The sequence below is a fragment of the Mauremys reevesii genome, linkage group 11 (genome assembly GCF_016161935.1).
Source record: "Mauremys reevesii isolate NIE-2019 linkage group 11, ASM1616193v1, whole genome shotgun sequence".
Lineage (NCBI taxonomy): Eukaryota > Metazoa > Chordata > Testudines > Geoemydidae > Mauremys > Mauremys reevesii.
This window is the reverse complement of record NC_052633.1, coordinates 39,944,315-39,962,250: the sequence shown is the minus strand read 5'-3', so window position 1 is coordinate 39,962,250 and position 17,936 is coordinate 39,944,315. Positions and strand designations below refer to the sequence as shown.

At 43.7% G+C, this 17,936-nt stretch overlaps 1 protein-coding gene across 1 annotated transcript in view; it reads left to right on the top strand.

Annotated features, from left to right (window-relative positions):
- The window catches only part of MYO3B (myosin IIIB), a 347,455-nt gene that overhangs the window by 121,516 nt on the left and 208,003 nt on the right, over positions 1-17,936 (top strand). Inside the window, exon 11 of the mRNA XM_039493716.1 lies at positions 17,340-17,495. Within this exon, the coding sequence (XP_039349650.1) occupies positions 17,340-17,495 (156 nt within the window). The remainder of the gene's footprint in view (positions 1-17,339; positions 17,496-17,936) is intronic.

Genomic DNA, 17,936 nt, shown 5'->3' with positions numbered 1-17,936 from the left:
TGTGAATGCCATGCAGCTCATCATTCCTGAATAATCTGACACGGAGCGGCTGTGCTCTCTGGTTCTCTGAAACACTGGATCTGTACTACACTAGCCCCATATTCTATGCAGGAATTATTCTATTTTTAGATACCATAAAGGAGGGATTGACTCGGGGAGTCATTCCCAGTTTTGTCTTTTGTGCTCCCGGCTGATCTCGGCCAGGGGCACCTATGACAGCAGCAGAAGGTATAATGCAATACAGCTGGTAACCATCATCACCTTGCCAATTTACAATGGCATGGTAGATGGTACAGTATGGCTGATAACCATCTCTGCTGTCATGCAAAAGCAAATGAATGCTGCTGTGTAGCGCTGCTGAATCGCCTCTGTCCGCAGCATCTAGTACACATACGGTGACAGTGACAAAAGGCAAAACAGGCTCCATGGTTGCCACGCTATGGCGTATGCCAGGGCAATCCAGGGAAAACGGGCTCGAAATGATTGTCTGGCGTTACTTTCTCAGAGGAAGGAATGACTGACTACATTTACCCAGAACCACCCGCGACAATGAAATTTGCACCATCAGGCACTGGGATCTCAACCCAGAAGTGCAAGGGTCAGGGGACACTGCGATGGGGTAGAACAGGGGCAGAGTTTATGCTTGCCTGCTGCAGGAGTGCGGACGAGATAGGTGCTGTGCATGGTGTTGTTCACAGACACAGACTAGACTGTGTTCATTGTTCGCAAAAATGTATCTTTGCAAGGAATTCACTCCCTTTTTCCCATCACACAGCTTCGACTGTCTCCAGACCTGCCCCAGCATCCCCCTCACAGAGGCTGGCAAAGATTAGGCGGCGAAAGAAAAAGACACGGGACGAGATGATCGCTGAAGTTATGGGGTGCTCCCGAGCCGAGGTGGACCAGCAGAGCCAGTGGAGGGAGACCCTCTCTCTGTACCAGCGCTCACACAGTGAACGGGAGGAGAGGTGGCGTGAGGAAGACAAGCAGGCGACTCAAACGCTGCTTGGACTAATGAGGGAGCAAACGGACACGCTCCGGCGCCTTGTGGATGTTCTGCAGGACCGCAGCCAGGAGGACAGAGCCCCCCGCAGTGTATCTGCAACCGCCCTCCCCCGCCACAAAGTCCCATACCTCCCGTCACCCAAAGTAACCAGAAGGAGTGGCGCCAGGGGCCGTGAAAACTGTCACTGCACCCCAGCAGAGTGCTCAAGTACCCAAAAGCTCTCATACCCTAATTTTTGAGAATTCCTTCCCTTCCTGACTCACCCTAGCCCCAATCCCAGTTTCATCCCCTGACTGTCTGGTTAATTATTAAAAATACTTTGCTGTTAATTACTGTTTCCATCATGCTTTTTTACACAACGCTGTGTTTGAAGGGGTGGATGGGTGGGTGGGGAAGGGGCTAGGGTATTGCATAGGACAGTCACCTTTAGCAGGGTACAGAGACGGGGGCAGGATCAGCAGCAGGTCACACACACAGTGCAGTCAGTAGGCACCCTGGTCGGTATGGGAGGTGGTTTGATGGTTCTGTGTGGGTGGGGGGGTACGTGACTTTGTAGCGGGGGAGAGTGGTTACAGATCTCATGCAACGGTCCCTGTCCTGGACCACAGAGCCATGCAGCAGAGGAATCTGTATCCGTCCTCCCCCACCACAAGGCCACATAGCCCCCACACACAGAGTCCCAAAAAGGAGGGATGGCAGGCTCTGTTGAAACAACCAGTCCGGCACTGCAGAGCGCTCTGGGAGCAGGAGCCTGTCATTCCTCGAGTTTAGAGGCGGTCTTTACATCACCGCACACCCTACCCAGCACAGTCTGCGTCCCCGTTTCAACCCTTTAATGCAAAGTCATCAATAAAGAAACCTTCGTAAAGTTACAGTGGAAGATGTATTTTATTTTTAAACGTGTGTTGGAAGTGGGGGAAGCGGGGTGGACGGGGTATGTAACTGCAGATGCTAGTCAACAATAACTTGGTAAAGAAACAGGGGCAGGTTCAGCTTCTCTGTAAAGAAACTGAACAGTCACAGGTCACGCTGCTCGCTGCTCACTGGTACTTGAAGAGTTCCTTGTCGCTGTGCAAGGCGCCTGCATAGGGCTTCACGAGCCAGGGCATTAGCGGGTAGGCTGGGTCCCCGAGGATCACTATAGGCATCTGCACATCCCCAAGAGTTATTTTGTGGTCCGGGAAGAAACTACCGTCCTGCAGGCATCTAAACAGACCAGAGTTCCTGAGAACACGCGCGTCATGAACTTTGCCTGGCCACCCGACGTTGATGCTGGTAAAACGTCCCCCATGGTCCACCAGTGCTCGCAGCACCATTGAAAAGTAGACCGATTTCTCAGCAGCTGACTGTGGAAGAGGTGGACGATAAGGTGCGAGGAGTTGACAACGGCCATAACTGCAGTGGGCTCCGTGCTTGCAGTGCTGCGGCGTCCGCGCTGTCACTGAGCAGAAAAGTGCACGAACAGATTGTCTGCAGGCGCTTTCGGGGAGGGAGGGAGGGCGTGATTGATGGTTCAATGATGACAGTTACCCAAAACCACCCTCGACACATTTTTTCCCCCAGCATGCATTGGGGGGAAATCCCAGAATTCCAATGGGCAGCGGGGAGTGCAGGAACTGTGGGATAGCTTCCCACAGTGCACCGCTTCCAAAGTCGACGCTTGCCCCGTTACTGTGGACTCATACAGTTGAATTAGTGTATTTAGTGTGGATACACATATTCGACTTCATAAGGTCGATTCCACAAATTCGACTTAAGTTGATTCGAAATAGTCTTGTAGTGTAGACATACCCTCAGTGGAAAAGACCTAACTGGTGCAGAGCAATTGCATGAAAGCCCCCTGTAGCAGGGTGGTTACCCCACTCCTGCCCTGAAGGGCTTAAACCATGCCTGGGAGAGGGCGGTGGCAGGGGAAAAGCTGGGCTGACTGGAAAGCAGCCACAGCTGTGGCTGCCTTAATGAGGGCCCAGCTGGCCCTTATAAGAAGGCTGTGAGGCAGAGGCCTAGGAGAAGTCTCTCTCCAGTCTGTGAGAAGAGCAGAGCCTGGCTGCCTGCAGAAAGGGTACTGGGAGTGAAGCAGGGCTGGGGAGAGCCAGGGGAGCTCCAGGCTGGCAACTCCTCAGGCTGCAGGGCCTGGTCCAAGGCTCATAGAGGTACTGGGAGGCAGAGGAAGGCAGCAGGTCTGAACCCCCTTGCCTTTGATGAGTGGCTTTTACACTACAGTCTGTCCCAGGGAGCGGGGGCTTGGCGATGACTGGCAGTAGTCCAGACTGAGGCAAAGTGGGGATTAGAGGGTTGGGGGTTTCCCAGAGAGGGGAGACCCATAGAGACTGGGTGGGGTATTGCCAGGGGGCAGCCCCAGGGTAAAGGGGCACCAGAGTCTGGGAGGGACACGGGGCCAGCAACAAGTGGGACAGTGGCCTGCAGAGGGCACTCCGGAGGCTGGAACAGAGCTAATTCCCACAGATGACCAGCAGGAGGCGCCGCAGGAGTGAGTCCCGCACCTTTACAGCCCCCTTTAATCTTCCATGCAAGAAGGGCTCCTGTATTCTGTAAGAACCATACTTGAGTTTTTACAACATGCACATCTAACAAGAGAGCAATTTGCAGCCCTTGTAAGATGTGCATGCAGTGAAAGATACAGTAGGGCTTGTACAGGATGCAGGAACTCCAGAAAGGTTGGAAGTGGACATAGATGAAGCTTGCTTTGTCTTGCTATTGTGGGACCCCAGACTCAAGAAACACTAGCTCCCATTGTTCCTTACAATCTAATCTGGGCATCACTATAAAGGGAGCTTAAGTCCTTGGAATGCTTTGACAAAACACAGGACTTCACTTTTTATTTATTGCAGGAGCATTTTCACTAGGAGTGAGTTCCTTACAAGTGGTTTCCACTCTATTTTTTTCTTAAATGGCAGCACAAATCCATAGAAACTAAAAGAGAAGAAGATGCCAAGTATCTAATACAGTATCTTTTTGTGTGTGTGTGAGAGAGAGGGAGAACTTCAAATTTATTGTGAGCGCACACATGTAACTGATTCAAGTGTTCGGAAATGTTTGAACTGTCATGTAGACCTGGTTTTGCTGATCTTGCCTTCTAGTGTTTTTCCACTCTCCAAACAGCAGGGGGTAACCAAAGGCAGATTAATTGAGGATGGTCGTACCTTGGATTTTATTAATGTTTCTGTTTTGTTTGGGGGGCTTAACCCTTTGTTTTTAAGACCTTTTTTGACCATGCAGAATTATTGAAACAGTAAATATAAATCTTACCCTGAATCATCAGGGTAGTACAGTGAGAGCCAAGCAGTAATGAGGTGTAGCAGCTAATGTATCAGCAATTAATGATGGGCAAACTTGTAAAGGTTTGCCACTGTCTTGGACTGGGCGTGAGTGGTCATGCTTAGTAGTTGGTGCAGTGGCAGTCAGAGTTGGAAACAGGAGTCTGAGCTGAACGGGCTGGAGGAAGGCTAGAAACAAGGCAGGCACAGGAGCAATCACAGCTGCAGGTGTAAGCATTGAGCAATATCTGGCCAAGTGCTACTGCTGGTCTTAAGAGCAGTCCTGACTGTGCTGCTTGATCAATCAGGTGATTTGGCTAATGAGGAATTTTGGCTATGGTTGGCTGATAGCTGACCCCAGACCCAGATGCAGGTCCTCATTTGTGAGAGGCTTGGATGAAATTTATTCAGACTTTGGGTGAAGAATTATCTAAGCCTTATTAGTTTGCAAATTACGCTGGGACAATGGCCTTTCTTGCAGCATTATGGCCCTTCTACCTCCAGTTCTGACTGGATCCAGAAAGTGCACTTTTTGAATCCCAGGAAAGTTTCTGTGTGGATTGGGGCGTTTCTCATCACAGCTGGACAGGGTTGCCTATCCACAGGCATTTAGATATCACATTGATGGATGCAGTGTAAATGCCTGGATAGATAGACCTATAGCGGTGACTGACACTTTGGTGAGTGTAATGTGTGTCTGTTATGACACTCTGTGTGTGCACTGCATCTTCTCACAGGAAAAGATATATTCTCTTTTGTTTTCTGCTGCACCTGCTACAGACATCTGCGATACAAAGACACTCTGTGATCTCTCGTGGAAACCTTACTTTTGTTCTTGTTTTTTGTCCACTTAATTTAAATAAAAGTCATTCTGCATTTTGTGTATCTAAAAACATAATACCTTGGATTAAAATATTCTTGGAGGTATATTGTTTTGTCCATGAAATGCTGGAAATAAAATATAGTATGCCTAAAAATATGTCTGGGGCCTGGATCCACTCACTAAATCAATTTTTTTTAAAGAACAAATTTGTAGCTATGGAGGTTGTAATCACTCTGGTTTAAAAAAAGAATTTAAAAAAGAAACACTAATGCTAGTCTAATCTGTTTTGGCTGGAATAATGAGGGGCATTAGTAATTGTTTTCTCTTTCCAAGCTTACAAAATATTCAGACCACCGTTGGTGCTCTTATAAAATCTATTTCATTCCATTTATTCATTAGCAAATATTTGTTCATGACTGCTGATAAATAGTTCCCCCTTTCAGTCATCTGATTTGCCAGTTGCAAAATGGCAGTTTACATTGCTGAGACACAGCAATTCCAACAATGTTATCGTCCAAGTGCAAGCAGCCAGTGAATTTTTAGAGGTTATCTTAGACAGGCCTATGTGTGGGTGTCTGCTCTTGTTCCCTGCTAATAAATGCTTCATCTTTTCCTGTAATTGTGGCGGAATGGAAATGGTGCTTAGGAGCCTGGCTGTGAGATTGCAGCAAATGGCTGCAACCTATGTTTAATGTAGTGACACTAATGAATTCTGAGAATTAATTTTCAGCAAAGAAAGCATGATGGAAGATACTAGAATTTCAAATTAAGTAATGGATTGACTTTCATCAAGGCCAACATGTACAATATTTGTTTCCTTTTCAACCCCTGCTTACCCCTCTTTTTTATTTTATAGGCACACATACCAAATCTGAAAATCATTTTAGTGTATCTTATATGACACTCATCTTGTAATGGATTTTCTAGCCAATTTGTACAATGAGAAGTAGGAGTCCCACAGCTTGGATTTTCATTTATAAATTCCATGGGCCAAACAAATTTAATTTGCAGGTGCAGTAGGCCTGGTGTTTTTAGTTGTAGTTACAGTACAGTTGGTGTTGGACTGATCATGTTACTTAGACTAACTGTCCAAATTGGTCCTAGATGAGAACATATTTTAGTTGAAGCCTTTTGTTACTTCAGAGAGCAGTTTCCTTAGTGATATGAACTTTTAAATATATTTTTGATAATGCAACACACATTTTGATTTGTTCTTGACAATAAGACAGACAGCACTGTGGCTGGTCCATAGCTGCCTCTGAGCTACTGTCTTTTAAAAACATATAAAAGAAAACACTTCAGGAAGTAGCTCATGAGAATGTTAGCAGAGCCAAACCATGAGAGCAGTATGAGAGTATACAGGACTTCTGCTGTAGGTTATAAAGCCCAGGATTTTAATCAAGAAAGTGGTGCTAGGCTTTCTCTAGATGTTCATCTTTTAAATGTAAATGTCTCTGTATTTCAAAGGTATGTGCTCCTGCTTACTTTTTTCCTGACTTTGCCAGATTTTCCCCCCGGATTTTAATCCCTCTTAAATATTCAAATATCGTTTCCCTGCTTAAAAATAAGCTATATGAACAGATGGAATTTGTACAGTCCAGTTTCCATTGTGAGTAGGAACACACACACAGCTGAAGAGAAGGAGAGCCGTAACAACACAACAGGGACAGGTAGATCATAGACTTTAAGGTCAGAAGGGACCATTATGATCATCTAGTCTGACCTCCTGCACAACGCAGGCTACAGAATCTCACCCACGCACTCCTGTATCAAACCTGTGTCTGAGCCACTGAAGTCCTCATGGTTTAAAGACTTCAAGATGCAGAGAATCTTCCAGCAAGTGACCCATGCCCCATGCTGCAGAAGAAGGCGAAACCCCCCCAGGGCCTCTGCCAATCTGCCCTGGAGGAAAATTCCTTCCTGACCCCAAATATGGCAATCAGCTAAACTCTGAGCATGTGGCCAAGACTCACCAGCCAGACACCCAGGAAAGATTTCTCTGTAGTAACTCAGATCCCACCGATCTAACATCCCATCACAAACCATTAGGTATATTTACCTCTAATATCCTAATTTTGACAATTAATTGGTCTTTGACTATACCGTCCCCTCCAAAAAATTATCAAGCTTAGTCTTGAAGCCAGATGTGTCTTTTTCCCCCACTACTCCCCTTGGAAGGCTGTTTCAGAACTTCACTCCTCTGATGGTTAAAAACCTTTGTCTAATTTCAAGTCTAAACTTCCCGATGGCCAGTTTATATCCATTTGTTCTTGTGTCCACATTGGTACTGAGCTTAAATAATTCCTCTCCCTCCCTGGTATTTATTCCTCTGATATATTTGTAGAGAGTAATCATATTTCTGCTCAGCCTTCTTTTGGTTAGGCTAAACAAGCCAAGCTCTTTGAGTCTCCTTTCATAAGACAGGTTTTCCATTCCTTGGATCATCCTAGTAGCCCTTCTCTGTACCTGTTCCAGTTTGAATTCATCCTTCTTAAACATGGGAGACCAGAACTGCACACAGTATTCCAGATGAGGTCTCACCAGTGCCTTGTATAACAGTAGGAACACCTCCTTATCTCTACTGGAAATACCTCGCTTGATACATCTCAAGACCGCATTAGCTTTTTTCACGGCAATATCACATTGGCAGCTCATAGTCATCCTGTGATCAACCAATACGCCGAGGTCCTTCTCCTCTGTTACTTCCAACTGATGCGTCCCCAGCTTATAACATGACCTTGCACTTTTCACTATTAAATTTCATCCTATTACTATTACTCCAGTTTACAAGGTCATCCAGATCTTCCTGTATGATATCTTGGTCCTTCTCTGTATTGGCAATACCTCCCAGCTTTGTGTCATCTGCAAACTTGATTAGCACATTCCCACTTTTTGTGCCAAGGTCAGTAATAAAAAGATTAAATAAGATTGGTCCCAAAACCGATCCATGAGGAACTCCACTACTAACCTCTCTCCAGCCTGACAGTTCACCTTTCAGTATTACTCATTGTTGTCTCGCCTTTAACCAGTTCCTTATCCACCTTTCAATTTTCATATGGTCCCCATCTTTTTCAATGTAGCTAATAATTCCCCATGTGGAGCCATATCAAATGCCTGACTGAAATTGAGGTAAATTAGATCCACTGCATTTCCTTTGTCTAAAAAATCTGTTGCCTTCTCAAGGAAGGAGATCAGGTTGGTTTGGCATGATCTACCTTTTGTAAAACCATGTAATTTGTCCCAATTACCATTGACCTCAATGTCTGCACAAGCTTAAAGGTCTACTCATAAAGATCCCTTTGCAGGACTGGGGACTAAGGCAGAGAGATGAAGCCTAGTGTATCAGTCACAAACACTAGAAGTACCCCTACTAGTATATGTCCACTGGTTAGATAAGGAACTACTGTACTCATGAAATCTTTACGCTTTATTTTTTTCCTGTATGACCATGCATCTCAGTGGAACCTACAGCTTAAGAACATAAGAACATAAGAATGGCCGTACCGGGTCAGACCAAAGGTCCATCTAGCCCAGTATCTGTCTACCGACAGTGGCCAATGCCAGGTGCCCCAGAGGGAGTGAACCTAACAGGCAATGATCAAGTGATCTCTCTCCTGCCATCCATCTCCATCCTCTGACGAACAGAGGCTAGGGACACCATTCTTACCCATCCTAGCTAATAGCCATTTATGGACTTAGCCACCATGAATTTATCCAGTCCCCTTTTAAACACCTGTAACAGTGCTCAGCTTCATGTAAATTGTATCTCAGTAAGAAAAGGTTACCCCCCCGTGAGGAAATTAATTTCCTTGGCTTCTAGTTGGGGTTCTTCTGTCACATGGTTTTTTTCAGGCTTGTCAAGCAGAGGAACATACAATCACCTCAGCAGCTTCTCCTGCTGCTCTGGCCAGCCCAGGTTGACTTGGGAACTGTATATTAAATAGCCCTCTTCTGAAGAACAGTGCCAGGGTAGTAACTGTGCCAGCTGTCAGCTTGGGAAGCAACTACATTATTGAACACCAGTAGTGACTCTGGCAGCCTGTCCCATCCTCTTCCATTGAACACACAGCTAAAGACCCAAGAAGAGTTGTTTCTGAGACAAGTTCGGAGGAATATGTAGCACATATTCAGTACAGCATTATAGCAGCAACTGCAATTTGAGTGGCAGTGCACAGAAGCACAGCATATGAATATATCCCAGAATATACAATATTTCTAGCTCAAAATAGAGGAGATGCTAGCAATGGGCTAGCTGCTGCTGGGTCTGCTAACAGGAGTAACACTATCTTTTAAAAAAAGTGTAAATATTCCTCTATCGCCCTTGATGGTACAAAAACTCCAATTAAAGCCATGTGGCCATCTGATGTATGGAATTTTCCCCATCTTGCGAGTCAACTAAGTAACCCATCCTGCGTAATCCAGAGACCAGAGCACTGATTGATGCCAAGAGCTCTCATCCAGCTCTGCAAACAAAGTCAGTTGAATTTGAGCTGAACTTGCTGGGGTAGAAACCAATATACTGAGATCACCCTGTGGCTCCTGGCAGAGTTCGGGCCTATCATGCAAGCTGAAGCTCAACAATCTCCAAGAGTCATATGTAGCACCACCTGGGAAAAGTGTCCATCCCTCTCATAAGTGGTGCAAGATAGTGAAGAACAATTCAATGTCATCTTACTAAGAAACTTCTCCTTTTCCTCCAGGACAAGATTCTGGTGGCTGGCCACAGTGATCCAGCTCTTCATCACCTCCAGACTGACCAGTGTGTGTGTCAACAGTCTGTAGTGTGATGAGTTCACCTCTAACTCAAGTGAAATCCTAGGTGGCAACAGATTTGTTACAATATCCCTGACTTTTGATATTTGGGAATTTTTGCTCATCAGTAGAGAGTCATAAACAGCTGAGCAAACTTCTTTATAAGCTGCTGTGAGGAACAGCGGGCTGCACAGAATACAGCAGTGAAACACAGGGCCAGAGCAGTGGATAACTTTCATTCCCCAAAGGTTGCCTATTGTTGTTATATTGATATTATTCATCTCATGCCCAAAGTATGTTAGGCACTTGCTATTTATTTAGTTTATTTAGAGTTGTTAAAATATTAACAAGAAGGACACAATCTTAATCGTCAGGCACCTATGACAGGTTATGGAGACAATAACACTAAATCTAACAACTGACCCCTCTCATTAAAGTCAACCTCTCAATAGAGTCTCCAAAAACTTCCAGCTACCATACAAGCTTCAAGCCACTCTCTCTACAAAACTTATGGATAAACAATAAAATAGGTCCCAGCCCAACTGCTTGCAGTCTAAATAGACAAAGGAGAGGGGCAGAGCATTTAACATACACTAAAATTCTTGCTAAATACAGCCTCCAATAATGATTGTCCCTAGCCATGTCACATTATTTGATTCTTTCTCCTAGCAACTTGCCTACAATTTATCCCATGTCAAGTTGTTCCTTGTTTTCCGCACCAGCCCCCTTTTACATGCAGAAACCAAGTATTCTGGGAGGTAAGTCTTGGTTCATGGGACAGTGAAGTGTGTCTTTGATCATACTGTTGCTGCTTTCATGGCTGTTCTGGGTTGCTTCCTCCAGGGGGGGCTTTTATAGGTCAGCCTATGTGATGTGCTGGTTGTGGCTCTGCCCTCCCCTGCCCCTTAGGAGGCAAGAAGAAAGGCAGGAACTGGGGTCCTGGTGTCTCAGAGGGAATCTGGACCAAGGTGGGACCTTCGAACACAAAAGGTGAAATCCCAGCTCCATTAGCAAAACTCCCATTGATTTCAATGGGCCTGGAATTTCACCCAGAATGATTATTTTAAAAATATTCTTTAAAGAGTGGAGTTGGTTTACAAAGATGGTGTAGTGTCTCCAAAACGTGTCTTATATCTGACATTTCTACCATGACTTTCAGGACCCCATCTGGGAGAATTGGCTCCAGAGCTTGATACATTTTTCTGACTATTCTTTCCCATATGGGAGCTTCTAAGTCCATAGAATAATAAAAATGTAGGGCTATGAGGGGCCTTGAAATCATCTCATCTATCCCCCTGCACTGAGGCAGGATTAAGTATACCTAAGCCATCCCTGCCAGGTGTTTGTCTAAGCTGTTCTTAAAAACCTCCCATGACAGGGATTTCACAACCTCCCTTAGGCCTGGTCTACACTAGGACTTTAATTCGAATTTAGCAGCATTAATTCGAATTAACCGTGCACCCGTCCACACCAGGAAGCCATTTAATTCGACATAGAGGGCTCTTTAGTTCGAATTCTGTACTCCTCCCCGACGAGGGGAGTAGCGCTAAATTCGACATGGCTATGTCGAATTAGGCTAGGTGTGGATGCAAATCGAACTTAGTAGCTCCGGGAGTTATCCCACACTGCACCACTCTGTTGATGCTCTGGACAGCAGTCCGAGCTTGGATGCTCTGACCAGCCACACAGGAACTGGTGTGGTCAGAAGAATTCTGATGCAAATGCAAAGAAAAGTCCCGGGACTGTGAAAGGAGCTTCAGCAGAATGAAACTGATCAAGAATATCCTGCGCTCAACCATGACAGATGACAGGCTTTCTGCGCTTGCAGTTATCTCACTGTCGCCGGTGCTGAAAGGACCGCAGCCAGGAGGACAGAGCCCCCCCGCAGTGTATCTGCAACCACCCTCCCCCGCCACAAAGTCCCATACCTCCCGTCACCCAAAGTAACCAGAAGGAGTGGCGCCAGGGGCCGTGAAAACTGTCACTGCACCCCAGCAGAGTGCTCAAGTACCCAAAAGCTCTCATACCCTAATTTTTGAGAATTCCTTCCCTTCCTGACTCACCCTAGCCCCAATCCCAGTTTAATCCCCTGACTGTCTGGTTAATTATTAAAAATACTTTGCTGTTAATTACTGTTTCCGTCATGCTTTTTTACACAACGCTGCGTTTGAAGGGGTGGGTGGGTGGGTGGTTGGGTGGGGAAGAGGGTAGGGTATTGCATAGGACAGTCACCTTTAGCAGGGTACAGAGACGGGGGCAGGATCAGCAGCAGGTCACACACACAGTGCAGTCAGTAGGCACCCTGGTCGGTATGGGAGGTGGTTTGATGGTTCTGTGTGGGTGGCGGGGTACGTGACTTTGTAGCGGGGGAGAGTGGTTACAGATCTCATGCAACGGTCCCTGTCCTGGACCACAGAGCCACGCAGCAGAGGAATCTGTATCCATCCTCCCCCGCCACAAGGCCACATAGCCCCCGCACACAGAGTCCCAAAAGGGGGGATGGCAGGCTCCGTTGAAACAACCAGTCCGGCACTGCAGAGCGCTTTGGGAATAGGAGCCTGTCATTCCTCGAGTTTAGAGGTGGTCTTTACATCACCGCACACCCTACCCAGCACAGTCTGTGTCCCAGTTTCAACCATTTAATGCAAAGTCATCAATAAAGAAACCTTTGTAAAGTTACAGTGGAAGATGTATTTTATTTTTAAATGTGTGTTGGAAGTGGGGGAAGGGGGGTGGACGGGGTATGTAACTGCAGATGCTAGTCAACAGTAACTTGGTAAAGAAACAGGGGCAGGTTCAGCTTCTCTGTAAAGAAACTGAACAGTCACAGGTCACGCTGCTCGCTGCTTGCTGGTACTTGAAGAGTTCCTTGTCGCTGTGCAAGGCGCCTGCATAGGGCTTCATGAGCCAGGGCATTAGCGGGTAGGCTGGGTCCCCGAGGATCACTGTAGGCATCTGCACATCCCCAAGAGTTATTTTGTGGTCCGGGAAGAAACTACCTTCCTGCAGGTGTCTAAACAGAGCAGAGTTCCTGAAAACACGCGCGTCATGAACTTTGCCTGGCCACCCGACGTTGATGTTGGTAAAATGTCCCCCATGGTCCACCAGTGCTCGCAGCACCATTGAAAAGTAGACCGATTTCTCAGCAGCTGACTGTGGAAGAGGTGGACGATAAGGTGCGAGGAGTTGACAACGGCCATAACTGCAGCGGGCTCCGTGCTCGCAGTGCTGTGGCGTCCGTGCTGTCACTGAGCAGAAAAGTGCACGAACAGATTGCCCGCAGGCGCTTTCGGGGAGGGAGGGAGGGCGTGATTGACGGTTCAATGATGAAAGTTACCAAAAACCTCCCTCGACACATTTTCCCCCCAGCATGCATTGGGGGGAAATCCCAGAATTCCAATGGGCAGCGGGGAGTGCGGGAACTGTGGGATAGCTTCCCACAGTGCACCTCTTCCAAAGTCGACGCTGGCCCCGTTACTGTGGACTCACACAGTCGAATTAGTGTATTTAGTGTGGATACACAAATTCGACTTCATAAGGTCGATTCCACAAATTCGACTTAAGTTGATTCGAAATAGTCTTGTAGTGTAGACATACCCTTAGTAACTTATTGCAGTACTTAACTATCCTTATAAAGTTTTGCCTAATATCTAACCCAAATCTCCATTGCTGCAAGTTAAGCTGATTACTTCTTGTCCTTCCTTCAGTGGACATAGAATAGAATTGATCATCAGACTCTTTATCACTGCTCTTAAGATATTTGAAGACTGTTACTACGTTACTCCTGAGTCGTCTTTTCTCAAAACTAAACATGCCCAGTTTTTTAACCTTTTTTCTTAGGTCAGGTTGTCTAAACCTCTTTTCATTTTTGATGCTCTCCTCTAGATTCTCCCCAATTTATCCACGTCTTTCTTAAAGTGTGGTGCCCAGAACTGAACACGGCATCTCAGCCAAGGTCTCATCAGTGCTAAGCAGAGTGGGACAATTACCTCCTGTGTCTTACATTCCTGTTAATACATCCCAGAATATTTGACTTTTCTGCAACTTCATCACATTGTTGGCTCATATTCAATTTCTGATCCACTATAACACCCATATCCTTTTCTGCTGTACTACTGTCTAGGCAGTGATACCCAATTTTGTATTTGGAAAAAAAATATCAAATGAACAAAGTATAGGGCTGTGCACTGATCTTTACTGAATTTCATCTTGTTGGTTTCAGACTAATTCTCTAATTTGTCAAGGTCATTTTTAATTCTAATCCTGTCCTCCAAAGTATTGCAACTGCTTCCAGCTTTGTGTTATCTCCACATTTTATAAGCATACTCTCCATTCCAGTATTCAAGTCATTAATGAAAATGTTGAATAGTACTGGACCGAGGACAGACCCCCTGCAGGATTCCGCTAAATACATCCTCCCAGTTTGACTCTGAACCATTGATAATTATACTTTCAGTATGGTCTTTCAACCAGTTGTGCACTTGTGTTATAGTAATTTCATCTAGACCACATTTCCGTAGTTTGCTTTGAGAATGTCCTTTGGGACTGAGTAAAAAGCCTTACTTAAATCAAGACATATCACATCTAGTGCTTCCCCCCCATATTCACTAGGCCAGTAGCCCTGCCAGAGAAAGAAATTAGGTTGGTCTAGCATGATTTGTTCTTGACAAATCCATGTAGGCTTTTACTTATCACCCCATTATTCTCTAGGTGCTCACAAATTGATTGTTTAATAATTTTGTTACAATATCTTCCCAGGTATCGAATTTAGGCTGACTGGAAATTCCTTGGGTCTCCATTGCGACCCTTTTAAAGATAGGCACTATATTTTCCCTTCTCCAGTCCTCTGGGATCTCACCTGTTCTCCATGAGTTATCGGGGATAATCGCTAATGGTTCCAAGATTGCTTCAGCTTGTTTCTTAAATACCCTAGGATAAATTTTGTCAGGCCCTACATCTAACTTATCTAAATATTTTTAACCTGTTCTCTATCCTGCCTTATGTTCTGTCCTCCTCGATGTTAATAATAATAATTGTGTTAAGCATCTGGTCACAATTAATATTGGCTCATTGTGCTTTGTAATTGCATTAAAACTGGAAGAATAAAACAATACCTCTAACTTCTATTTTTTACTATATTTTTGTGACATTTACCAGAATACCATGACAAAACCACAGTATAGTGTAGGTAATTTTAGAATATACTTGCATGCAGTACCATGGACAGTTGGATGCTTCAGCCCTGGGCCATCCCTACATGTAAGACCATCTCTCAGAAGCTCTAGGCCTAGTCAGCAGAGTTTCTCTGGACTTCCACTGGTGTAACTCGGAGTAGAAGTTGTCGTAGTGTCTGCAAGACAGTAAGATAAAGTTTCCATGCCATTAGTGCTTTTAACAGCACTTTAGCTATCCCGTTTCTTGTGCAGACTTCAGTCTAACCCTTACTGTTTTGTTGTCTTAAAACAATTGGAATGTTGTCTTTGAGCCTAGTATTGTCAAGGGTGGTAAACGTCAAATGAATTCAATATAAACTTTCAGTACCAATTCCCCATGGTAGACATTTGAAATAAAGTGAATCACTAGTTCTATTTAATAAGGAATCTGACTTTGAATACCTGATAGTTTTGCGTTTCTCTCATTTTCATTATAGTATTAGCTCTCCATTTACAAAACTCACACACAAAAGAGAAGGGTATACATTTAAATGGAGATTGACGTGCGCAATATTTTATATGTGAGTGCATTCACTTATAAAAATCACGGCTAAAAAACCCCCAAACAAAACAAAACAAAAAGGACTCAGAACATGTAAAAGACAAATGATTGATTTCTTTTCATGGCAGGATAGGAGTGGTATTTATAGCCCTGCAGTCAGAGGAATGGAGATAATGTAGGTTCTGTTTGTTTAGTTTTTCTATCAGGAAGCTCCAGTTCTAACAGATAGCAAAACTCCCCTGACCAATTGTAAAACTGACAGAACATTTTACAGACTGTCTTTTCTGGACTAGATGATGGTCAACGAGAAGGGCTGTGAAAATGGTCCTGATGAACCACAATTATTAAAGTTATTTTGAAAGACAGATGTTGCAGGATTATTCTGGGAACCAGGCTTTAATGTTCTAGAAAATATTCAAGGTGAGGCTGAGCTTTAATAATTTGCTAGTGCGTTTTGTAATAAACTAAAATGTGTAATGTTTTAGATATAATTTAAAATCTGCAGATTTGCTATTGGTAGACTATTGAGTGCTATAAAAGGTATGAAAGTTTCATTGCACTTTGTGTAAAATGGTATCCTCTGCTTGTCAAATTTTCTCATGTAAAGGAAAGACTTCTTTAATGTATATTTGATTGCTTCATGAAACATCGGTAAATATGAAGTGTAAAAACATTTTAATTTTAAAGCATCTATTCAGATAATCTCATCTTGGACTGGAATCCAGTAGGAGTTCCCTGAAATGATAGGATTGCCATATATACTTTAATATAGTCTCTTTTGCTGATTCTCAAATGATCTTAATGTTACAATCACAGTATAATTACTGAAATAAATAAAATTGAACAAACTAATACAAAAAGAAATTAAAGGACACTTTTGAAAAAAGTCTAATAGTTTAAATGCATTTCTCTATTTGGAGCATATTATTCCAGCTTTACTCTGCTGCTGGCACGGAATTATACTTCTTATCATGGCTTCCTAGATTTTAGATCTTTGACACTACACTATGATATTTATTAGTTAAATTCCATGTTAATTTAATAAGCTCTGTCTGCTTGCTCATTATGAGATCACCTGACCCCACCAGTGATTGAACTTGCCCATCCTGGTTAACATTTAAGTCTGAATCATTTGTATCTAGTCTGATCTATATTAAGTAGGTTTGCTAATTTACCTACCAAGGTTCTTATACTAATACCCATCACCGTAGTATGTAAGAACCATTGAAAATGTTATTAGTTTATTAAAAACTTGGCATAAAATTGTTCTGAGCAGTGTTCACTCGCTCATTTATTTTATTGGGCTAAATCCTGCAGTCCTCACTCAGTCAGAATTCCCATTGGATAATATGTAGGAAAGTAATGACTACAGGACTTTACTCTTCTCAGATGAAAACGACTTTGAATGGATACTACAAACAAGACTATAGTAATGCTGCAAACCTGTACTTTATGCTGTTTACGCTTTTAAAAAAGATTTGACATATGTTTACTGGCCCAAATTCTGCTCTGTTAACCAGTGTTATAAGTGTTAAGTAACTCCAATGAGTTAAGTAATGTTGTTCCAGATTTACACCACTGAAATTAAAAGTGAATATGGTCCCCTCATATAATTAATAACACTGATAAGTAGAAAAAGCAATCTGGTCTCTGTGACAGAACTGCCAGACAATAAGCCAACAGTTTAATGTTTAAGTCAAATTCAATGGTTTTGTTATCAAATAGTAAGTGCTGTATGTATAATGCTATTGCTCTATTTCCCCAGGTGTCTTATTAAGGATTTTGAAAAGCGTCCTTCAGTCACCCACCTTTTAGAGCATCCATTTATTAGACAAGCCCATGGTAAGGATATGTCGCTGCAAAAACAGTTGGCTGATCTCATCCAAGCACAAGAACAGTTAGGATTTGTAGCCAAAATAAGGTACTGTGCATTGTATTATTCTGCAGCCTTCCTCTGACTAGTCCTGGAAACACAATTTAAAACTTTAATTTTCAGACATTTATTACTTCGGATGATCACCTACATGCATTAGCCGTTTTATTTGTATTAAGTGCTGCATGCCATATGAATGGAGAAACAAGCTTCCCACTCGTGCCTTTATAACTTATTTTGGTCAACCATAACATGAATACCACACAATCTTTCTCTTTCCCATTTGACTTTGTTTTTATATATATTCATTTAATGGATTTATCACTAATACTGCTAATATAAGGATTTTTATTGATCACTTAGAAAAAATGTTTTTGTAGCAGACCTGAAAGTATAAACATGAGCAGTAAAGTGACTATCAGGAAAGATTAAGAATTGAACATTTTAAAGTTGTTTGCAGCTTGGTTAGCTATTACTAGTGAGGGGGGA